Source organism: Coregonus clupeaformis, chromosome 25, assembly GCF_020615455.1.
Source record: "Coregonus clupeaformis isolate EN_2021a chromosome 25, ASM2061545v1, whole genome shotgun sequence".
In the NCBI taxonomy this organism is placed as follows: Eukaryota; Metazoa; Chordata; class Actinopteri; order Salmoniformes; family Salmonidae; genus Coregonus; species Coregonus clupeaformis.
Genome location: NC_059216.1, coordinates 23,689,444 through 23,713,110, shown reverse-complemented (window position 1 = coordinate 23,713,110; position 23,667 = coordinate 23,689,444). Strand labels below are relative to the sequence as shown.

The window sequence follows — 23,667 nt, the reverse complement described above, 5'->3', positions numbered from 1 at the left end:
CATAGTGCCCTCTAAGCTCATCACTAAGCTAAGGATCCTGGGACTAAACACCTCCCTCTGCAACTGGATCCTGGACTTCCTGACGGGCCGCCCCCAGGTGGTAAGGGTAGGTAACAACACATCTGCCACACTGATCCTCAACATGGGGGCCCCTCAGGGGTGCGTACTCAGTCCCCTCCTGTACTCTCTGTTCACCTATGACTGCATGGCCAGGCACGACTCCAACACCATCATTAAGTTTGCCGACGACACAACAGTGGTAGGCCTGATCACCGACAACGATGAGACAGCCTATAGGGAGGAGGTCAGAGATCTGGCCGTGTGGTGCCAGGACAACAACCTCTCCCTCAACGTGACCAAGACAAAGGAGATGATTGTGGACTACAGGAAAAAAAAGAGGACTGAGCACGCCCCCATTCTCATTGACGGGGCTGTAGTGGAACAGGTTGAGAGCTTCAAGTTCCTTGGTGTCCACATCACCAACGAACTATCATGGTCCAAACACACCAAGACAGTCGTGAAGAGGGCACGACAAAGCCTATTCCCCCTCAGGAGACTAAAAAGATTTGGCATGGGTCCTCAGATCCTCAAAAAAATTCTACAGCTGCACCATCGAGAGCATCCTGACTGGTTGCATCACCGCCTGGTATGGCAACTGCTTGGCCTCTGACCGCAAGGCACTACAGAGGGTAGTGCGTACGGCCCAGTACATCACTGGGGCAAAGCTTCCTGCCATCCAGGACCTCTATACCAGGCGGTGTCAGAGGAAGGCCCTCAAAATTGTCAAAGACTCCAGCCACCCTAGTCATAGACTGTTCTCTCTGCTACCGACGGCAAGCGGTACCGGAGTGCCAAGTCTAGGTCCAAAAGACTTCTCAACAGCTTCTACCCCCAAGCCATAAGACTCCTGAACAGCTAATCATGGCTACCCGGACTATTTGCACTGCCCCCCCACCCCATCCTTTTTACGCTGCTGCTACTCTGTTAAGTATTTATGCATAGTCACTTTAACTCTACCCACATGTACATATTACCTCAACTACCTCAACTAGCCGGTGCCCCCGCACATTGACTCTGCAACGGTACTCCCCTGTATATATAGCCTCCCTACTGTCACTTTATTTTACTTCTGCTCTTTTTTTCTCAACACTTTTTTTTGTTGTTGTTTTATTCTTACTTTTTTTGTTTAAAATAAATGCACTGTTGGTTAAGGGCTGTAAGTAAGCATTTCACTGTAACGTCTGCACCTGTTGTATTCGGCGCATGTGACCAATAAAATTTTATTTTATTTTATTTGATCAGTCTATAATTGTAATGGTAGGTTTATTTGAACAGTGAGAGACAGAATAACAACAAAAAAATCCAGAAAAAGGCATGTAAAAAATGTTATAAATTGATTTGCATTTTAATGACGGAAATAAGTATTTGACCCCCTCTCAATCAGAAAGATTTCTGGCTCCCAGGTGTTTTTTATACAGGTAACGAGCTGAGATTAGGAGCACACTCTTAAAGGGAGTGCTCCTAATCTCAGTGTGTTACCTGTATAAAAGACACCTGTCCACAGAAGCAATCAATCAATCAGATTCCAAACTCTCCACCATGGCCAAGACCAAAGAGCTCTCCAAGGATGTCAGGGACAAGATTGTAGACCTACATAAGGCTGGAATGGGCTACAAGACCATCGCCAAGCAGCTTGGTGAGAAGGTGACAACAGTTGGTGCGATTATTCGCAAATGGAAGAAACACAAAAGAACTGTCAATCTCCCTCGGCCTGGGGCTCCATGCAAGATCTCACCTCTTGGAGTTGCAATGATCATGAGAACGGTGAGGAATCAGCCCAGAACTACACGGGAGGATCTTGTCAATGATCTCAAGGCAGCTGGGACCATAGTAACCTAGAAAACAATTTGTAACACACTACGCCGTGAAGGACTGAAATCCTGCAGCGCCCGCAAGGTCCCCCTGCTCAAGTAAGCACATATACAGGCCCGTTTGAAGTTTGCCAATGAACATCTGAATGATTCAGAGGAGAACTGGGTGAAAGTGTTGTGGTCAGATGAGACCAAAATCGAACTCTTTGGCATCAACTCAACTTGCCGTGTTTGGAGGAGGAGGAATGCTGCCTATGACCCCAAGAACACCATTCCCACCGTCAAACATGGAGGTGGAAACATTATGCTTTGGGGGTGTTTTTCTGCTAAGGGGACAGGACAACTTCACTGCATCAAAGGGACGATGGACGGGGCCATGTACCGTCAAATCTTGGGTGAGAACCTCCTTCCCTCAGCCAGGGCATTGAAAATGGGTTGTGGATGGGTATTCCAGCATGACAATGACCCAAAACACACGGCCAAGGCAACAAAGGAGTGGCTCAAGAAGAAGCACATTAAGGTCCTGGAGTGGCCTAGCCAGTCTCCAGACCTTAATCCCATAGAAAATCTGTGGAGGGAGCTGAAGGTTCGAGTTGCCAAACGTCAGCCTCGAAACCTTAATGACTTGGAGAAGATCTGCAAAGAGGAGTGGGACAAAATCCCTCCTGAGATGTGTGCAAACCTGGTGGCCAACTACAAGAAACGTCTGACCTCTGATTGCCAACAAGGGTTTTGCCACCAAGTACTAAGTCATGTTTTGCAGAGGGGTCAAATACTTACATCCCTCATTAAAATGCAAATCAATTTATAACATTTTTGACATGCGTTCTTCTGGATTTTTTTGTTGTTATTCTGTCTCTCACTGTTCAAATAAACCTACCATTAAAATTATAGACTGAACATTTCTTTGTCAGTGGGCAAACGTACAAAATCAGCAGGGGATCAAATACTTTTTTCCCTCACTGTAAGTCTATGGCCCTTTATTTGGTGTTTAGGGAGGTGCGACTGGGACGCAATGGGGTGGAGGAGATCAAACGACACCCCTTTTTCAAGAATGACCAGTGGAACTTCGACAGCATCAGAAACAGTAGGTGTCTCTGCCGTACAGCCAAGTACATTTTATTTATTTATTTGAGCATACAAATTTGATAATTCTGTACAATAGAAAACATATTACATATGGTTACCTAGAAATTACATAAATAATATCAATATTTATTTATTTCTCTCCCTCCCACCTCCCCTCTCATTATACTGTTTAGCGGCGGCTCCTGTGGTTCCAGAGTTGAGCAGTGACATTGACACTAGCAACTTTGATGAGATAGAAGATGACAAGGGTGACGTGGAGACCTTCCCTACTCCTAAGGCCTTTGTGGGAAACCAGCTTCCTTTCGTCGGCTTCACATACTTCAAGGAGGACCAGTAAGGCTTCATGTCTTACTATTACAATCCTTCCTCATCATGGACAGTATTTTTAACTTAGTAACTCCTGTGTAGTGGATGGCTAAGTTTCACACAAGCTTTGATTATGTTAAGAAGTATTCATGTGTGTATGTGTATGAGCTGTTAGTTCTTCATCAAACACCAATGTGTTTCCTCCAGGTTACTAAGCGGTGTGAATAACTCTACAGTTGTGACCGTGAACTCAACAGCCTTGAAAGGAGAGGTGGGTACCTACTGCCTGTCCTATACCTTTAGTTCTCTTTCAATTATTTGTTTTGATATCACATGTGAAGGATTCGCTAGGATCACCTACTCTCGGAAGAACCAATCAAAAGCGTCTGTTGGAGACACAGGTAGAGTGGTGAATGAGGTGAGCCCCTCACGTTCCTTAAAAGGAGCCACTCCCCCACCCTCTGATTATTCTCGCTTCTCTTCATCACGAAGAGCATTAACATTACTCACTAGTGCTCAGATCGACTGGATGCCAGTTTTCCTGCTTAACCGCTCACAAGTGAACCGTGAAGGATATCGCTGCTGAGCGTAGGTCTCGAGAGGTTGAGTACTGACCGGAAGGTTTTAGTTTTGTGTAGAAATTACTTTTCTACTTCTGTCTCCGTTGGTAGGTTGCTTCACTTCCTTCAGTCGCAGGAGCACACTATCTGAAGGCTAACTCTGCCCCCACACGGTTGCCTTCAGCTAGCACTGAGCTAGCCACGGCCACGTTTACTGCTAACTAGCTAACTTCACGGTGGAGCCGTCACTGGCTGACCAACTCAGCCCCTCGTATCGTGTTACTAAAGACCTACTGGATGCCCCAGTGACACCCAAGGAGTTGTTCGGGCCTGCTGTTGCCGCCATGTGGCAGAAGTGTGACATGCACAAGAATGAAGGCGAAGCCCGTGGCAGCCCGTTGGTTCCTGCATCTCGCCCCAGCCTCACTGCTAGTAGGGGGTAACAAGCTGTCCTTGGGGGACTGAGGTCCCTGGTGACGCAGCAGTCTGCCAAGACTCAGACTAGGCCCCTGAACCAGGCCAAACCTGTAAAGAAGCAGTCTTACGCTGCAGCCGCAACAAAGATTTGCCTCTCTAACCCTCCTAAGGGAGATAAGAAGGGCCGGACAACCTAGGGCGTCTTAGGAGGATAGTGTGCAAGGCCTACTGCTCTCTGCCTTACTTTCGCTCTTCAGGTTTAACGTTTACTACTCCTTCCCCTCTCCAAGTTTCGCAGCAGTAAAACTAAACAAAAGAGACAGGACCGCGACCCTTGAAAAAGAGTCCCAGACCCTTATATATGCTCTGTTTTACAGTTGTTGCTTTTTTCTTGCAGAAGTGGTGTGACTAAACAAGTTGTTCATTCCTACACTCTATTTTCCATGGTCCTACGCTCCTTGCATTTTTTGGACGGAGAGAAGGTTAATCGTTGTTAAGGTCCTTTAGCCGCTTTCTTGACCTGCCAAGGCCCCGACAGTGATACAGTTTATCCGTAACTGTTGTGCAGTCTCTAAGGGTGGCATGTCGCTTACGCCCAGTCTCTAAGCCTTTAGCTGGTCCGGGGGAAGTGTCTATTGTGCTTAAGATCCTTTCACAGAATCTACTAGCCGCTGAAAAGCATGGAGGTGTAATATTCCTCCATCTTTCTCTTTACTACTGCCCTTAGCGTTCCACAATTCGCGCCCGCAGTCTGCCCAGGGGTTTTTCAGGTTAATGCGCACATCCATCTTTGGCCCGGGTCAACTTTTTCCCATTGGCACACCTTGAAGTGTGCACCTTGGAGCCTATGGGAAACTAGCATTTTGACAAGCAGCACAACAATTCTTGCAATCGTCTTTCTATTCCTACTTTATTTATTTCTCAACTTCTAAATATTAATGAACTGTACCATTTTAAACCTGTATTTTTTTTGTTTTTTTTGCAGCATGGTTAAGCATGTGAGTGCATAGGGGAGAGTGGGGCTAAATGTAACACGGGTCAATTGTAGGGTAACTTGAGGTAAAACATCACCCTACCTCAATTATTTGGGGGGAGTGATTAAAAAAATTGTGATGAGACAGATCACATTTTTATTTGAGCAACAGTAATGGCAACCAGGGAAAGTGTTGGGGGGGGGGGGTGGCGGGTTACCCTAACAGGTAGGCCTATATTATATAGATTTTTTGGGGGGGACACAACATTTATTAATAGGATGCTAACTAGTTAAATATCACATTTGGGATCTGGCTAATGATTAGCCCAATAGGGTAAATGCAGATAGACAACCCCATGCTTCAGCCTATTTATTTAAAGCCACTATGCTGTTTCAGCTGGGCTACAAGTGATAATTGTTATTGCTAATAGCATACCTGATAATATGAACCATGCATAAGCTATATGCATGGTCCAATATGTACAAATATTTTTAGCAAATAATTTTACCAATATGTTATTGGGCTCATTTCTGGAGGTGGAAATTCTATTTTAGATGGTGTCAGCATAATTTTATTTTCATTCATTTTGGAGTTTAATGTCCTTTTAAAAAGTCACCAGAATGGAGCTTCTCCATCCTTTATACATAGAAATTGTCCAGGGTGGGTCCCTGGACCCTCAAAACAGAGTTGAATGGGTGATGGGTCCCCCCTCTGCTATACATTTTTCCATAGGAAACACTGCCTCTCCTACGGAGGAGTTGACCTATTGGGCACTGTTCTTGGGACATATCTCATTAAATGGGATAGTGGCTCCTTTTAAGGAAGGTGAGGGGCTCACCTCATTCGCCACTCTACTTGTCTGTCTCCAACAGACGCTTTTGATATGTTCATCCGAGAGTAGGCGATCCTAGCGAATCCCCCACATGAGATATCTCACTCATAATATCAGAGAACCAATACAGTAGTACAGTACAGTAAAGAAAAGTAGTGTTTAGTACAGTAGAGTACAGTATATATTTGTTCTGTCCAAGCCCGTTATATGATACCGTCCATGATCAGTTCAAGTCTGACTGAACATTCCATCACCAGGTTTCACCTGCATGCTTCCATGGCTTACTCACTTGCATTTCCTAGGTACAGTGGCTTGCGAAAGTATTCACCCCCCTTGGCATTTTTCCTATTTTGTTGCCTTACAACCTAAAATTGATTTTGGGAGATTTGTACCATTTGATTTACACAACATGCCTACCAATTTGAAGATGCAAAATATGTTTTGTGTGTGAAACGTACAAGAAATAAGACCAAAAAAAAACAGAAAATACTTTGTAGAGCCATCTTTTGCAGCAATTACAGCTGCACGTCTCTTGGGGTATGTCTCTATAAGCTTGGCACATCTAGCCACTGGGAGTTTTGCCCATTCTTAAAGGCAAAACTGCTCCAGCTCCTTCAAGTTGGATGGGTTCTGCTGGTGTACAGCAATCTTTAAGTCATACCACAGATTGTGAATTGGATTGAGGTCTGGGCTTTGACTAAATGTTTCCCCTTAAACCACTCAAGTGTTGCTTTATGAGTATGCTTAGGGTCAATGTCTTGCTGGAAGGTGAACCTCCGTCCCAGTCTCAAATCTCTGGGAGACTGAAACAGGTTTTCCTCAAGAATTTCCCTGTATTTAGCGCCATCCATTATTCCTTCAATTCTGAGCAGTTTCCCAGTCTCTGCCGATTAAAAACATCCCCACAGCATGAAGCTGCTACCACCATGCTTCACTGTGGGGATGGTGTTCTCGGGGTGATGAGAGGTGTTGGGTTTACGCCAGACATAGCGTTTTCCTTGATGGCCAAAAAGCTCAATTTTAGTGTCATCTGACCAGAGTACCTTCTACCATATGTTTGAGGAGTCTCCCAAATGGCTTTTGGCGAACACCAAACGTGTTTACTTAGTTTTTTTCTTTAAGCAATGGCTTTTTTCTGGCCACTCTTCCGTGAAGCCCAACTCTGTGGAGTGTACGGCTTAAAGTGTTCCTATGGACAGATATTCCAATCTCCTCTGTGGAGCTTTGCATCTCCTTCAGGGTTATCTTTGGTCTCTTTGTTGCCTCTCTGATTAATGCCCTCCTTGCCTGGTCTGTGAGTTTTGTTGGGCGGCCCTCTCTTGGCAGGTTTGTTGTGGTGCCATATTCTTTCCATTTTTTAATCATGGATTTAATGGTGCTCTGTGGGATGTTCAAAGTTCTATATTTTTTTATAACCCAACCCTGATCTGTACTTCTCCACAACTTTGTTGAAGACTCTGGGGTCTTTCAGAACAGGTGTATATATACTGAGATCATGTGACAGATCATGTGACACTTAGATTGCACACAGGTGGACTTTATTTAACTAATTATGTGACTTCTGAAGTTAATTGGTTTCACCAGATCTTATTTAGGGGCTTTATAGCAAATTGGGTGAATACAGATGCACACACCACTTTTCCGTTATTTTTAATTGTAAATTTTTTTAAACAAGTTTTTTTTTTCATCTCACTTCACCAATTTGGACTATTTTGTGTATGTTCATTACATGAAATCCAAATGAAAATCCATTTAAATTACAAGTTGTAATGCAAACAAAATAGGAAAAACACCAAGGGGGATGAATACTTTTGCAAGGCACTGTAAGTTATGTAATTATATTTTGTGCATATGAATCTAACGCAACGCTAAAATAACAATGTCATAACAGGTCATAACAATATAATTCCTTTGTTTGGCTCAAGAGTTGTACACAATAATTTGTCAGGTTCTTAGCGATACTGAAACACTTACGAGGCTTTGCTTCAGTAGCTAAACAACAAGCTAATCCCGTGAAAGCTGTCAGCTCATTGACTTTTGTGCTGACTGAAATTGTTTTGCCGAGCGAGTTAAATGGATTTCTTATCTGTTGCAGGATATTGTGATGTTAAGCGTTCTCTTTCTCTTTAATCATAGCTCTTCGGTATTGATTTCACTTGTTTATGGCTTTGAAAAAACAAGGTTAAATTGTGGAAAAATGATACACTATAGTTTTAGAGCAGAATCCAGGTGAAGTGTATTGTAACAGTTGCGACGCCTCCTCCTTCCCCTCTTCCTCAAGTCGGCCAAGCTACAGAAGAAACTCCACCAGCTGGAAGAGCAGCTCAATAATGAGATGCAGACCAAAGATGAGCTGGAGCACAAGTGCAGGTAGACACGGCATGCCCTGGCCTCATACACACACAATACACCTTCTACTACTACTTGCTATGTGAGTTAGTCATGTTGTTTGTGATATGCGGCGCTGAGAATAGTGACATCCACTGCTCTGTTCTCTTCCTGTAGAACCTCCACCAGTCGTCTGGAGAAAATCTCCAAAGAACTTGATGAAGAGGTGAGAACTTTGGCGCTACAGTAGCAATATAGCATACAACTATAGCACATAACTGATAAAAATTTAAACCAATAAATAATTAGTTGTGCCCTTCCAACACTGACCTTTGTGGCGGTGCATTGACAGATGAGTAGCAGGAAGGCTCTGGAGTCGAGTCTAAGGCAGCTGGAGAGAGAGAAGGCTCTACTGCAGCACAAGACCGTGGAGAGCCACCGCAAGGCAGAAAGCGAGGCCGACCGGAAACGCTGCCTGGAGAACGAGGGTGAGACCGCTGGCTGAACACACACACACACACACACACACACACACACACACACACACACAGTATACTTTCATATCTAACTTGTGATGTGATCTGCAGTCAACAGCCTACGAGACCAGCTGGACGATATGAAGAAAAGAAATCAGAACTCGCACATATCCAACGAGAAGAACATTCACTTACAAAGACAGGTGTGTGTTTGTTTTTTATAAAATAACTGTGTTTAAGTGCTAGCCTGTGTGTTTATGTGCATGTGTTTATATTTGTGATTGGAATGCACATTACTAAAGTGTGTGTAAGTGACGTGTTGTCCATATTTCTCCAGCTGGACGAGGCCAATGCTCTGCTGCGTGCGGAGCAGGAGGCGGCTACGCGGCTAAGGAAGGCCCAGACGGAGGCAGGCAAGCAGCTGCAGGCTCTGGAGGCCGGGGGCAGAGAGCTGCAGGACAAGTGCTGCCTGCTGGAGCGCTCCAAACTCACTCTGGAGAAGGAGTGTATCGGGCTGCAGGCAGCACTAGAGGCTGAGAGGAGAGAGCACAGCCAGGGCTCCGAGACCATTGCAGACATGCAGGGTGAGTGGGGATTGTGTTTGTGTGCGAGAGACTGTGTGTTTATTCATGATTTAGCCTTTGGTGACATTTCTTTGTCTCTGTAGGGCGAATCTCAGGGCTGGAGGATGAGGTTCGGCAGGTGAGACAGGCCCTATCCAAAGCAGAATCAGAGAAGAGACAACTACAGGAGAAACTCACTGACCTGGAGAAGGTAAACTTCCACACTTTCTTATACTCTTACTCTCTCTATTTTATGCACTCTCACTTTCTAACCTTGTCTCTCTCTTCTACTCTCCCGTAGGAGAAGAACAACAAGGAGATAGACATGACGTACAAGCTGAAGGTGTTGCAGCAGGGGCTGGAGCAGGAGGAGGCGTCGCACAAAGCCACCAAGGCACGGCTCGCAGACAAGAGCAAGATCGAGTCGATCGAGGGTGCCAAGTCTGAGGCCATGAAGGGTAAGGCCCTTCCTGAGTTATCAGGTATGACAAAGAACAGGAATCAGTCTTCGGTAAATAAACTAGACTGTGGTCAGCAGGGTCAAATCCAAATAATTAAATCACTCTTCTCCCTCTCTCCCCTTCCCCCAGACATGGAGCAGAAGCTGCAGGAGGAGAGGGCGTCCAAGCTGCGTGTGGAGAACAGGATGTTGGAGCTGGAGAAACACAGCAGCATGCTGGATTGTGACTACAAGCAGTCCCTACAGAAACTGGACGAGCTCCGCAGGCACAAGGAGAGGCTCACCGAGGAGGTGAAGAACCTGACTCTGAAGATCGAGCAGGAGACCCAGAAGCGCAGTCTGACCCAGAATGACCTGAAGGTCCAGAACCAGCAGCTCAACACCCTGAAGACCTCCGAGAAGCAGCTGAAACAGGAGGCTAACCACCTGCTGGAAATCAAACGCAGCCTGGAGAAACAAAACCAGGAGCTACGCAAGTAAGTCAGCATATTTTTCTCCTTGTTTTATGTTTTACTTTTTAATTTTTTGCAAATAATAATGCTGAGAGAAAATGTCAACACAATAAAACAATAAACTGAAAGGATTAATTTGCGTTTGTGTCCACAGAGAAAGGCAGGACTCGGACGGCCAAATGAAGGAACTTCAGGACCAGCTAGAGGCTGAGCAGTATTTTTCGGTAAGTCTGCTGCAGCTATAACACTTCATTTGATCGTCTTTGAGCGAGGAATCCTAACTTGAGATAACTTGGACCCTGTGTATACTTTATTGCATTGAATTTGTGATTGCTCATATTTTTGTGTTGCCCAGACGCTGTATAAGACCCAGGTGCGGGAGTTGAAGGAGGAATGCGAAGAGAAGAGCAAGCTCTACAAGGATATGCAGCAATCACTTCAGGAGTTACAAGAGGAGAGGTGAGTACAAGGAAGTGGCCTGGCCCTGCACTGTTTACTGACACTCTAGTCTACAACTCCAGTCCTGCTAACTTATAAACATCTGCCCAGAGATCCAGAAGAGGATGGGCTTCTTTAGGGTCTGGTTCAAGCTTTCTTCCTCCTTACGGAGTTCTTGTAATATACATCGTTATTGATTTATTTACACGAACAACACAAAAAATAACACAACCAACACCCATGTTCAATGCTACATAATGTGACATGCTTGACCTGTGACCCCTCAGGGACTCCCTGGCGGCGCAGCTGGAGATCACACTGACCAAGGCAGACTCGGAGCAGCTGGCTCGCTCCATCGCTGAGGAGCAGTACTCAGACCTGGAGAAGGAGAAAATTATGAAGGAGCTGGAGCTCAAGGAGATGATGGCCCGCCACAAGCAGGAGCTGGTCGAGAAGGACATTACCATTGGCTCGGTTAGTCAGCTCTTGTTCTTCTGTTTCTGGAGGGCCGCGGGGGCTGCATTGGGCATGGGCTTTTGTCCTAGCTTAGTGCTTTAGAAAACACAGAATTCAACTGATCGAATAATCATCAAGAACTTGATACGCTTAATCAGCTAGTATTGGGCTGGGACTATAGCTAGGACCAGGAGTGAACAACAACGGAATTGAGTATTGTAACCAATAGATCTGTGAGTCTGACTCTGAGGTGACACCTGCTGGGCCCTGAGAATGCTTGCTGCAGCTGAATACTATCAAATTGGATTTGTCTCACTTTTTGTCTGCTCTTTCCTGCCCAGCTGGAGGAGGCCAACCGAACCCTCACTAGCGATGTGGCCAACTTAGCCAATGAGAAGGAGGAGCTCAACAACAAACTCAAGGAGACACTTGAAGGTAAGTTTCTGCCTCCAGCCTGTGTACGTGTGCATGTGTATGTGGTTGGTAAAAAGCCTAATAACTATTTCTGTTCAACATTAGATTTTAACATTCTATTCTTCTATTTGTGATGTGTTCAGAGCTGCAAACGTCCAAGGATGACGAGCAGCATATGAGCCAGATGAAGCTCACGTTTGAGAAGCAGCTCCAGTCAGAGAGAACACTAAAGACCCAGGTAGGCTGATTTAATATAATTTCTTCCTAGCTTTACAATGTTGCGTAGCAAGGAAATCGTGTTGAAGACACTTGTTTTTGTCTATTGTTTTTATGCTCATCATGAATATTTATTGTCTTGTGTGTGTCTCAGGCTGTGAACAAGCTGGCGGAGATCATGAACAGGAAGGAGGTACGTGCAGCAGGCAGTCGGCGCGGCAACGACACTGATGTGCGGAGGAAGGAGAAGGAGAACAGGAAGCTGCAGCTGGAGCTGAGGTCGGAGAAGGAGAAACTCAACTCCACCATCATCAAGTACCAAAGAGAGATCAACGACATGCAGGCGGTCAGTCAAACCACAACATAACCACAACCTTATACTAACCATCACACAACCACCTGTACAGCACCATTATTTATTACTAGAGGGAGATTAACGACATTCAGGTGGTCAGTCACACCAAGAGAGATCAACAAAGTTAACAGGGGCTTCAAACTAACAATATACAGACATTTCAAATGTATGTTTCCTTTGCCCCTGTTTGTGTCAAATAGCAAATAGCAGATGAGAGTCAGGTACGCATCGAGCTGCAGATGGCCCTGGACAGTAAGGACAGTGACATAGAGCAGCTACATAACCTCCTCAGCTCCGCCAACGTCTCCTCCCTAGAATCAGCCAGCCTCAGCAGTGGACCAGACTTTGACACGGACGATGCCTACGCAGGTAAGGAGGACCCATTTATGTGTGTTCAAACACTATGTACATGCAGTCCTGTTCACATAGCCTTGTACCTCGTATGTATGTTTTATATTGACTTTTGGTTATTTTTGGTGACTTGGACTGTCTTGTCCTGGAGTGCCACCTATCTTTCCTTTTGTCTTTGGCATCTGATTGTTTTTGACTTGTGTTGTCCAGTTGCCAGTATGAGTACAGACTCACTATAATAGGCTACTGATTACTCTGATGATTTGCGTGATTTATACATTTATTGATTAATTTGATTTGATTGATATTTTGTCCATCATGAAGGATAACCTCTCTGGAGCAGAAACATAAACCATTAAACCTTATGTTTTTGAGGTTGAGTCCATCTATAATGTGTGCAGAGTGCTGCGATCATTTGATGCATCTACCGTTTACATTATTTTGTGGATTGAAATAGAAAATGCTATGTTTCCTGGGAATATGTACAAACTGTGAAGCATGTAGATCTGTCACAACATTGCCCTGCTGTTTTAATGTTTCACCCCTCTTTCTCTCTCTTAGAAATGAGACTAGCGGGATGGCTCTCGCTGCCTGTGAGGAACAACACCAAGAAGTTTGGATGGGAGAGAAAGGTGAAGAAAAGATTTACAACCTGGCTTTACTGATCAAACATTCTGTAGTTAATATTGTTGGTGTTCTACAGTTAAAGGTATTGTTTCTTGTCTCTTTTTAGTATGTAGTTGTGAGCAGCAAGAAGATTCTGTTCTATAACAGCGAACAGGACAAAGAGCTATCCAACCCCTACATGGTGCTGGATATTGAGTGAGTAACGACTATCTACCTGCTCTTCTTAATTCAATTCAAAGCATCATGCTAATACAGATATACACTTGCTCTTATTCCAGAAAGCACACCAGATATACCCTGGCATTATGTCCCTGAGTGAATGTACACTATGGACAAAATGTTTTTTGTCCATTGTGTACTTCCGTTTGCGGAATATTTAGATAAAGCCTGGAATAAAAGAAAAAGGGCTACCTATAATTAAATTATAAAGATATTTAGCTTCTGTGTGGTAAATGGCACGTGTGTATATAGATTGTGTAGAGGCTTGTCTCCCACATGAACCTTCTCTTTATGCCAGACTGGCTTCAAATGCCTTCTGTTTCATTTTTCTGTATTTATTTATCTGTATATGTTATGTACAGTGAGGGAAAAAAGTATTTGATCCCCTGCTGATTTTGTACGTTTGCCCACTGACAAAGACATGATCAGTCTATAATTAGGTAGGTTTATTTGAACAGTGAGAGACAGAATAACAACAAAAAAATCCTGAAAAACGCATGTCAAAAATGTTATAAATTGATTTGCATTTTAATGAGGGAAATAAGTATTTGACTTTACACGAACAACACAATTGCCACTTGGTGGAAAAACCCTTGTTGGCAATCAGAGGTCAGACGTTTCTTGTAGTTGGCCACAAGGTTTGCACACATCTCAGGAGGGATTTTGTTCCACTCCTCTTTGCAGATCTTCTCCAAGTCATTAAGGTTTCGAGCCTGACGTTTGGCAACTCGAACCTTCAGCTCCCTCCACAGATTTTCTATGGGATTAAGGTCTGGAGACTGGCTAGGCCACTCCAGGACCTTAATGTGCTTCTTCTTGAGCCACTCCTTTGTTGCCTTGGCCGTGTGTTTTGGGTCATTGTCATGCTGGAATACCCATCCACAACCCATTTTCAATGCCCTGGCTGAGGGAAGGAGGTTCTCACCCAAGATTTGACGGTACATGGCCCCGTCCATCGTCCCTTTGATGCAGTGAAGTTGTCCTATCCCTTTAGCAGAAAAACACCCCCAAAGCAAAATGTTTCCACCTCCATGTTTGACGGTGGGGATGGTGTTATTGGGGTCATGGGCAGCATTCATCCTCCTCCAAACACGGCGAGTTGAGTTGATGCCAAAGAGATCGATTTTGGTCTCATCTGACCACAACACTTTCACCCAGTTCTCCTCTGAATCATTCAGATGTTCATTGGCAAACTTCAGACGGGACTGTATATGTGCTTTCTTGAGCAGGTGGACCTTACGGGCGCTGCAGGATTTCAGTCCTATACGGCGTAGTGTGTTACCAATTGTTTTCTTGGTGACAAGATACTCCCGTGTAGTTCTGGGCTGATTCCTCACCGTTCTCATGATCATTGCAACTCCACGAGGTGAGATCTTGCATGGAGCCCCAGGCCAAGGGAGATTGACAGTTCTTTAGTGTTTCTTCGTTTTATTATAGACTGATCATTTCTTTGTCAGTGGGCAAACGTACAAAATCAGCAGGGGATGAAATACATTTTTCCCTCACGGTATGTATGTATGTATGTGTGTATGTATGTGTGTGTGTGTGTGTGTGTGTGTGTGTGTGTGTGTGTGTGTGTGTGTGTGTGTGTGTGTGTGTGTGTGTGTGTGTGTGTGTGTGTATGTATGTGTAACCAGTCAAAACGTTGGACACACCTACACATTCCAGGGTTTTTCTGTATTTGTACTATGTTCTACATTGTAGAATAATAGTGAAGACATCAAAACTATGAAATAACACATATGGAATCATGTAGTAACCAAACAAGTGTTAAACAAATCAAAATATATTTTATATTTCAGATTCTTCAAATAACCACCCTTTGCCTTGATGACAGCTTTGCACACTCTTTGCATTCTCTCAACCAGCTCCACCTGGAATGCTTTTCCAACAGTCTTGAAGGAGTTCCCACAAATGCTGAGCACTTGTTGGCTGCTTTTCCTTCACTTTGCGGTCATCCCAAACCATCTCAATTGGCTTGAGGTCGGGGGATTGTGGAGGCCAGGTCATCTGATGCAGCACTCATCACTCTCCTTCTTGGTAAAATAGCCCTTACACAGCCTGGAGGTGTGTTGGGTCATTGTCCTGTTGAGAAACAAATTATAGTCCCACTAAGCCCAAACCAGATGGGATGACATATCTCTGCAGAATGCTGTGGTAGCCATGCTAGTTAATTCTAAATAAATCACAGACAGTGTCACCAGCAAAGCACCCCCACACCATAACACCTCCTCCTTCATGCTTTACGGTGGGAAATACACATGCGGAGATCATCCGTTCACCCACACCACGTCTCACAAAGACACGGAGGTTGGAACCAAAAACCTCCAATTTGGACTCCAGACCAAAGGACAAATTTCCACTGGTCCATTGCTCGTGTTTTTTGGCCCAAGCAGGTCTCTTCTTCTTATTGGTGTCCTTTAGTAGTGGTTTCTTTGCAGCAATTTGACCATGAAGGCCTGATTCACGCAGTCTCCTCTGAAAGTTGATGTTGAGATGTGTCTGTTACTTGAACTTTGTGAAGCATTTATTTGGGCTGCAATTTCTGAGGCTGGTAACAATAATGAACTTATCCTCTGCAGCAGAGGTAACTCTGGGTCTTCCTTTCCTGTGGCGGTCCTCATGAGAGCCAGTTTCATCATAGCGCTTGATGGTTTTTGCGACTGCACTTGAAGAAACTTTCAAAGTTCTTGACATATTCCGTATTGACTGACCTTCATGTCTTAAAGTAATGTGGACTGTCGTTTCTCTTTGCTTATTTGAGCTGTTCTTGCCATAATATGGACTTAGTCTTTTACCAAATATGGCTATCTTCTGTATACCACCCCTACCTTGTCACAACACAACTGATTAGCTCAAACGCATTAAGAAGGAAAGAAATTCCACAAATTAACTTTTTTTTAAAGGCACACCTGTTAATTGAAATACATTCCAGGTGACTTACTCATGAAGCTGGTTGAGAGAATGCCAAGAGTGTGCAAAGCTGTCATCAAGGCAAAGGGTGGCTATTTGAAGAATCTCAAATATAACATATCTTTCGATTTGTTTAACACTTTTTTTGGTTACTACATGATTCCATATGTGTTATTTCATAGTTGGGTATCTTCACTATTAATAGTAAAAAAAAAAAAAAAAACCTTGAATGAGTAGGTGTGTCCAAATTTTTGGCTGGTACTGTATGTACAGTTGAAGTCAAAAGTTTACATACACCTTAGCCAAATACATTTAAACTCAGTTTTTCACAATTCCTGACATTTAATCCTAGGAAAAATTCCCTGTTTTAGGTCAGTTAGGATTACCACTTTATTTTAAGAATGTGAAATGTCAGAATAACAGCAGAGAGAATGATTTATTTCAGCTTTTATTTATTTTATCACATTTCCAGTGGGTCAGAAGTTTACATACACTCAATTAGTATTTGGTAGCATTGCCTTTAAATTGTTTAACTTGGGTCAAACGTTTCGGGTAGCCTTCCACAAGCTTCCCACAATAAGTTGGGTGAATTTTGACCCATTCCTCCTGACAGAGCTGGTGTAACTGAGTCAGGTTTGTAGGCCTCCTTGCTCACACACGCTTTTTCAGTTCTGCCCACAAATGTTCTATAGGATTGATGTCAGGGCTTTGTGATTGCCACTCCAATACCTTGACTTTGTTGTCCTTAAGCCATTTTGCCACAACTTTGGAAGGATGCTTGGGGTCATTGTCCATTTGGAAGACCCATTTGCAACCAAGCTTTAACTTCCTGACTGATGTCTTGAGATGTTGCTTCAATATATCCACATCATTTTCCTTCCTCATGATGCCATCTATTTTGTGAAGTGCACCAGTCCCTCCTGCAGCAAAGCACCCCCACAGCATGATGCTGCCACCCTCGTGCTTCACGGTTGTGATGGTGTTCTTTGGCTTGCAAGCTTCCCCCTTTTTCCTCCAAACATAACGATGGTCATTATGGCCAAACAGTTCTATTTTTGTTTAATCAGACCAGAGGACATTTCTCCAAAAAGTACGATCTTTGTCCCAATGTGCAGTTGCAAACCGTAGTCTGTCTTTTTTATGCCGGTTTTGGAGCAGTGGCTTCTTCCTTGCTGAGCGGCCTTTCAGGTTATGTCGATATAGGACTCGTTTTACTGTGGATATAGATACTTTTGTACCTGTTTTTTATCCAGCATCTTCACAAGGTCCTTTGCTGTTGTTCTGGGATTGATTTGCACTTTTCGCAACAAAGTACGTTAATCTCTAGGTATGACGGCTGCGTGGTCCCATGGTGTTTATACTTGCATACTATTGTTTGTACAGATGAACGTGGTACCTTCAGGCGTTTTGAAATTGCTCCCAAGGATGAACCAGACTTGTGGAGGTCTACAATTATTTTTCTGAGGTCTTGGCTGATTTCTTTAGATTTTCCCATGATGTCAAGCAAAGAGGCACTGAGTTTGAAGGTAGGCCTTGAAATACATCTACAGGTACACCTCCAATTGACTCAAATTATGTCAATTAGCCTATCAGAAGCTTCTAAAGCCATGACATCATTTTCTGGAATTTTCCAAGCTGTTTAAAGGTGCAGTCAACTTAGTGTATGTAAACCTCTGACCCACTGGAATTGTGATACAGTGAATTACAGTGGGGAAAAAAGTATTTAGTCAGCCACCAATTGTGCAAGTTCTCCCACTTAAAAAGATGAGAGAGGCCTGTAATTTTCATCATAGGTACACGTCAACTATGACAGACAAAATGAGAAAAAAATATCCAGAAAATCACATTGTAGGATTTTTAATGAATTTATTTGCAAATTATGGTGGAAAATAAGTATTTGGTCAATAACAAAAGTTTCTCAATACTTTGTTATATACCCTTTGTTGGCAATGATACAGGTCAAACGTTTTCTGTAAGTCTTCACAAGGTTTTCACACACTGTTGCTGGTATTTTGGCCCATTCCTCCATGCAGATCTCCTCTAGAGCAGTAATGTTTTGGGGCTGTCGCTGGGCAACACAGACTTTCAACTCCCTCCAAAGATTTTCTATGGGGTTGAGATCTGGAGACTGGCTAGGCCACTCCAGGACCTTGAAATGCTTCTTACGAAGCCACTCCTTCATTGCCCGGGCGGTGTGTTTGGGATCATTGTCATGCTGAAAGACCCAGCCACGTTTCATCTTCAATGCCCTTGCTGATGGAAGGAGGTTTTCACTCAAAATCTCACGATACATGGCCCCATTCATTCTTTCCTTTACACGGATCAGTCGTCCTGGTCCCTTTGCAGAAAAACAGCCCCAAAGCATGATGTTTCCACCCCCATGCTTCACAGTAGGTATGGTGTTCTTTGGATGCAACTCAGCATTCTTTGTCCTCCAAACACGACGAGTTGAGTTTTTACCAAAAAGTTCTATTTTGGTTTCATCTGACCATATGACATTCTCCCAATCCTCTTCTGGATCATCCAAATGCACTCTAGCAAACTTCAGACGGGCCTGGACATGTACTGGCTTAAGCAGGGGGACACGTCTTTTCACTGCAGGATTTGAGTCCCTGGCGGCGTAGTGTGTTACTGATGGTAGGCTTTGTTACTTTGGTCCCAGCTCTCTGCAGGTCATTCACTAGGTCCCCCCGTGTGGTTCTGGGATTTTTGCTCACCGTTCTTGTGATCATTTTGACCCCACGGGGTGAGATCTTGCGTGGAGCCCCAGATCGAGGGAGATTATCAGTGGTCTTGTATGTCTTCCATTTCCTAATAATTGCTCCCACAGTTGATTTCTTCAAACCAAGCTGCTTACCTATTGCAGATTCAGTCTTCCCAGCCTGGTACAGGTCTACAATTCGGTTTCTGGTGTCCTTTGACAGCTCTTTGGTCTTGGCCATAGTGGAGTTTGGAGTGTGACTGTTTGAGGTTGTGGACAGGTGTCTTTTATACTGATAACAAGTTCAAACAGGTGCCATTAATACAGGTAACGAGTGGAGAACAGAGGAGCCTCTTAAAGAAGAAGTTACAGGTCTGTGAGAGCCAGAAATCTTGCTTGTTTGTAGGTGACCAAATACTTATTTTCCACCATAATTTGCAAATAAATTAATAAAAAATCCTACAATGTGATTTTCTGAAGAAAAAAAATCTCAATTTGTCTGTCATAGTTGACGTGTACCTATGATGAAAATTACAGGCCTCTCTCATCTTCGTAAGTGGGAGAACTTGCACAATTGGTGGCTGACTAAATACTTTTTCCCCCCACTGTATAAGTGAAATAATCTGTCTGTAAACAATTGTTGGAAAAAATTACTTGTGTCATGCACAAAGTAGATGTCCTAACCGACTTGCCAAAACTATAGTTTATTAACAAGAAATTTGTGGATTGGTTGAAAAACAAGTTTTAATGACTCCAACCTAAGTGGATGTAAACTTCCAACTTCAACTTTATGTATGTATGTACATTTTTTACTGCTCTAGGGATATAATTATTGTTTGGATAACCTTATTTACTATTATGTATTGACTTTTATCTTACATTTTTTCACTCTTTATGCGATGGACACTGCAAAGAACACCGGAAGAAGAATTATCACTGAATTATCACAGTGAATTATTGTAATGTTTGTTTATGTGTCAATTAATCCCCTAAGGGATGGGTTGCCGACTGGTGATTTGACATGAAAATAGAATTGAATTAATTCAAAATTTCATTCAATAACTGTAGTTAATGTTTTTTACCTTCAACATAAAAAATGTTTTTGTTCTCTTCCTTTTCTTCTCTTTTCAGTAAACTCTTCCACGTGCGGCCTGTCACTCAAACTGATGTTTACCGTGCTGACGCCAAAGAGATTCCCAGGATATTCCAGGTCCCTTGCTTGTCATGGCTCTTTATTCATGCATTTATTTAACGATTCATGTGATGGGGCTAGTTCATAATGTTGATGATGATAATGATGATTGACAATGACCATGATGACCTTTTCCTTCTCTCCTCAGATTCTATATGCCAATGAGGGTGAGTGTAAGAAGGAGCCTGAGTTCCCAGTGGAGCTGGTCAGTGGAGAGAAGTCCAGCTACATCTGCCACAAGGGCCACGAGTTCATCCCTACGCTCTACCACTTCCCCACCAACTGTGAGGCGTGCACCAAGCCCCTGTGGAACATGTTTAAGCCTCCGCCCGCCCTGGAGTGCAGGCGCTGCCACATCAAGTGCCACAAGGACCACATGGACAAGAAGGAGGAGATCATCGCGCCCTGCAGAGGTAGGGGTGTGGGGGGTGTGGTGTCGTTGCTTATAGCAGAGCAGGGTTACATAGACGCATATAAAGACATTGTCAGGGACATATCAAGGGATGGTTAGGAGTTGAGGTGTGCACCGCTGTTTTCTATGTTTGCACAGTTATTTTGTTCTTAAACACAATACAAACCCTTCCCTTTGTCCCACTGCAGTGAACTATGACGTGTCCACGGCCAAGAACCTGCTGCTGCTGGCCGTGTCTCAGGAGGAACAGCAGAAGTGGGTGGGACGTCTGGTCAAGAAGATCCCCAAGAAGCCACCGGCCCCTGAGCACTTTGCCCGCTCCTCGCCACGTGCCTCCATGAAGGTCCAGTCCAGCCAGTCCATGAGACGGCCCAGCAGACAGCTGCCCCCCAGCAAGAGCAGGTAAGACCACTTGCCAGACGTAGACAGTAAAGCTAGGGCTCTGGTGGTTGGGAAAAAGGCTAACCTTACACCTATCAAATACTTAGATGTGAAAAGAATGTGACTAGTACTCTGTGCTTAAGGGCCATGCTCATTACCACTTCCCTCTTTCAGATTGCTCGACATTGGCCTATAGGACTGACATTGGGCATTACATGATATCGATGATGCATTTGATTTCTGATGAGCAGATAGGGTAAAAGCCTGGGTAAATCCCTGGTAAGGCGTGTTGTGCAGTGAGTTTGGTTGTATTGGAATAGGACTCGGATATTCCCTTCTGAATATTGTTTATTTCTATATTTCTTTAATCTATTGCCTGGCTTTCTTGAGCCATGCCCAAGAGGTGGTTTGTGTACCTGAATTTGAGAAAATAAATGTGCATGTGTTCTCTTGTAGTCTCCGTAGTTGTATATGTCAGGAAATAAGATTTTTACAAACGCTTTTAGGTTTCCAGGAACCCTACAGCCTCCTCCTGAACCCTGTGTGACCTTTGCCCTCTGACCTCAGTCCCCCTAGATCACACGCCCCCAGGATGCGACGAGAAGACTCCAAAAGTGGCCATCGACACAAATCATGACTTACCTCTTTTGTGTATTTCAGTTTGACTAGTCATTTTAATGTAAAAGAGAAAGTGTTATAATAAGGATGTTTTGTACGTTTATTTACAAAGACTTTTGACGTTTTGCAATAAAATATGCAATCCATTGTGCAAAGTTGTATGGCTCTGGGTGGTTGTATGTGTGACAGCTGCATGCTATGTGGGGTGATGCATGCTGTGGTGCAGGCAATGTCGCGGAGCTGTGGGTTGGTTTGGAGAAACTATGGAGAAACTAATACTGTTCCTCTTTTTCTCTTTCTCCAGTTAACCTTACTTGGGAATGTGGTTCTGGATCGAGGTGGTGGGTGTTTCCTCCTAACACGCAATCAAAAGACTGATAACAAACAATGTTCCACTTGGCATTTCCTATTTGCACAACTTTGATTCCACTTCACTCTTCCAGAAGACTTCTCTTCCCATTTCCACCTTGATAATCCTATAGTCTTTGGACTTGTGTCGAATTATCAGTTATGTCCAGTCACTTCAACTGCTAGTCTCCCGTGAACGATGTGCCAACACACCTACCTGTCGTCTGTGTGCATATGAAGAGCAACTTCTCTCCAGGTTCCTTAAGGAGAGGGGCGGTTGGATGTCAAGGCCATGGGAAGGGGTTTGGCTTTGGGCTTTGTGTATCCCGATGTTCACTCAACACAGAACAGCAGCCTCAATTACGCCAAACGGCATGTGAGAGCAGAGAGGGCTGAAGCACTTACCTTGACAACACTTAACCAGAAATCCTCATTGGAAAGCAGAGATCAATAGATAAGATGTTTGAGGTGCTCTGCCAACCTGAATGCTCGTGGGCAAGGCAAAGACATTTTAATAATACAGTTTACGATTACAAGCCATCATAAGTATCTAGTGCAGAACACTACGCCCACAAGAGGAGAATAATATGGTAAACTGGTAGGTGGATAGAGCTGAAGTTCAGATGCTAACACTGACCTTATAGCACTTCACCCTGGCATTGCCTTAATGTACTTACCACGCAGCATGACAATTATTAGAGGGAAATGTTTACTGCACCAGCTGAATGCAATGGTGCACCATTATGCAGCATTAATATCATAGCTTGACTCCTTCATTGTTTGAATGTACATCTGGGCAAACCAGAGATGAAACACGAGCATTGTATGACTTAGAAATGATACTGTTTTATTTTCTATTCAAAATCTACTTGATGAGGACACCTCCACCATCTTCGAAATCTTCTGTGTGATGTTGCATGTGTTTTGCGTTTTGCCCCTAAGGCCTCAAAGTGCTGTTGACTACATGCCTTTCCATTGGTAAATGCACCCGTAGTAAGAATGTGTATTTTTTTATTTTTTTTATTCCCGTGAACAAGAGGGGAAAAATCGAAAGTTTACTTATTTTTGTTTAAAAAAAGAAGGAAAAGTTTCTGCAAATGTATTCACAAGCTGAAAGTATTGAACAGTAACATGCAATAGAAGCTTTTTGAATGTTTTTCTCAGATTTTTGTAAAGAACTCCTCTTTTGGCACGTTGTGTGTATCTGGCTCATATTACAGGTGGAGAGTGATGGTGTGCTTTGAGTGCTCTCCTTTATCCAAGAAGCTTCTGAAAAGCACGTTTTATACATATATATATAAATATACACAGTATATATTTTACATGACGACATACAGTGCACATTGTATTATTTATACTGCCTTGTCCACTTTGTATTTAAAGGCGCATCATCCAGACTGCATGTTTGATATTGCTACAGTAAAGTTCATGATAACCTGTTCAACAATAAAGAAATGTATGTGCCTTCTGGTTTATCTCATTGTGAGGTGTATGCTGTATTTTCTATAACCACATAACATGTCAACGTTCAAGTGATTTGCACCAGTCTTGTGATACCAGCATATACAAGTAGAGGCCACAATCTTTTTAAAGGGTGGTTGGTTTATTGATTCAGATCTTCGGGAAAGAAATTGACAGTGGCAAAAGCTCTAAAATAGTTTGCACCAAATTGACCTGTTATCAAAGATACAAAGTCAA

At 43.6% G+C, this 23,667-nt stretch overlaps 1 protein-coding gene across 4 annotated transcripts in view; it reads left to right on the top strand.

The window, feature by feature from the left end:
• rock2a (rho-associated, coiled-coil containing protein kinase 2a) overlaps nucleotides 1-23,449 on the top strand; it is a 45,972-nt gene extending 22,523 nt beyond the window's left edge. For 2 of the 4 annotated variants that reach the window (XM_041847932.2, XM_041847935.2), the window contains exons 8-31: nucleotides 2,867-2,958; nucleotides 3,134-3,293; nucleotides 3,474-3,537; nucleotides 8,331-8,419; nucleotides 8,555-8,603; nucleotides 8,730-8,865; nucleotides 8,965-9,056; nucleotides 9,191-9,437; nucleotides 9,521-9,627; nucleotides 9,718-9,898; nucleotides 10,007-10,352; nucleotides 10,483-10,552; nucleotides 10,684-10,787; nucleotides 11,054-11,240; nucleotides 11,564-11,657; nucleotides 11,780-11,874; nucleotides 12,007-12,198; nucleotides 12,408-12,576; nucleotides 13,120-13,190; nucleotides 13,292-13,380; nucleotides 20,150-20,228; nucleotides 20,359-20,623; nucleotides 20,811-21,024; nucleotides 21,571-23,449. In XM_041847932.2, the coding sequence (XP_041703866.1) occupies nucleotides 2,867-2,958; nucleotides 3,134-3,293; nucleotides 3,474-3,537; nucleotides 8,331-8,419; nucleotides 8,555-8,603; nucleotides 8,730-8,865; nucleotides 8,965-9,056; nucleotides 9,191-9,437; nucleotides 9,521-9,627; nucleotides 9,718-9,898; nucleotides 10,007-10,352; nucleotides 10,483-10,552; nucleotides 10,684-10,787; nucleotides 11,054-11,240; nucleotides 11,564-11,657; nucleotides 11,780-11,874; nucleotides 12,007-12,198; nucleotides 12,408-12,576; nucleotides 13,120-13,190; nucleotides 13,292-13,380; nucleotides 20,150-20,228; nucleotides 20,359-20,623; nucleotides 20,811-21,024; nucleotides 21,571-21,640 (3,262 nt within the window). In that variant the 3' untranslated portion in view covers nucleotides 21,641-23,449. The remainder of the gene's footprint in view (nucleotides 1-2,866; nucleotides 2,959-3,133; nucleotides 3,294-3,473; nucleotides 3,538-8,330; nucleotides 8,420-8,554; nucleotides 8,604-8,729; nucleotides 8,866-8,964; nucleotides 9,057-9,190; nucleotides 9,438-9,520; nucleotides 9,628-9,717; nucleotides 9,899-10,006; nucleotides 10,353-10,482; nucleotides 10,553-10,683; nucleotides 10,788-11,053; nucleotides 11,241-11,563; nucleotides 11,658-11,779; nucleotides 11,875-12,006; nucleotides 12,199-12,407; nucleotides 12,577-13,119; nucleotides 13,191-13,291; nucleotides 13,381-20,149; nucleotides 20,229-20,358; nucleotides 20,624-20,810; nucleotides 21,025-21,570) is intronic. The other 2 variants (XM_041847933.2, XM_041847934.2) reach the window with 2 other exon arrangements.
• The last annotated feature ends 218 nt before the right edge of the window (nucleotides 23,450-23,667 follow it).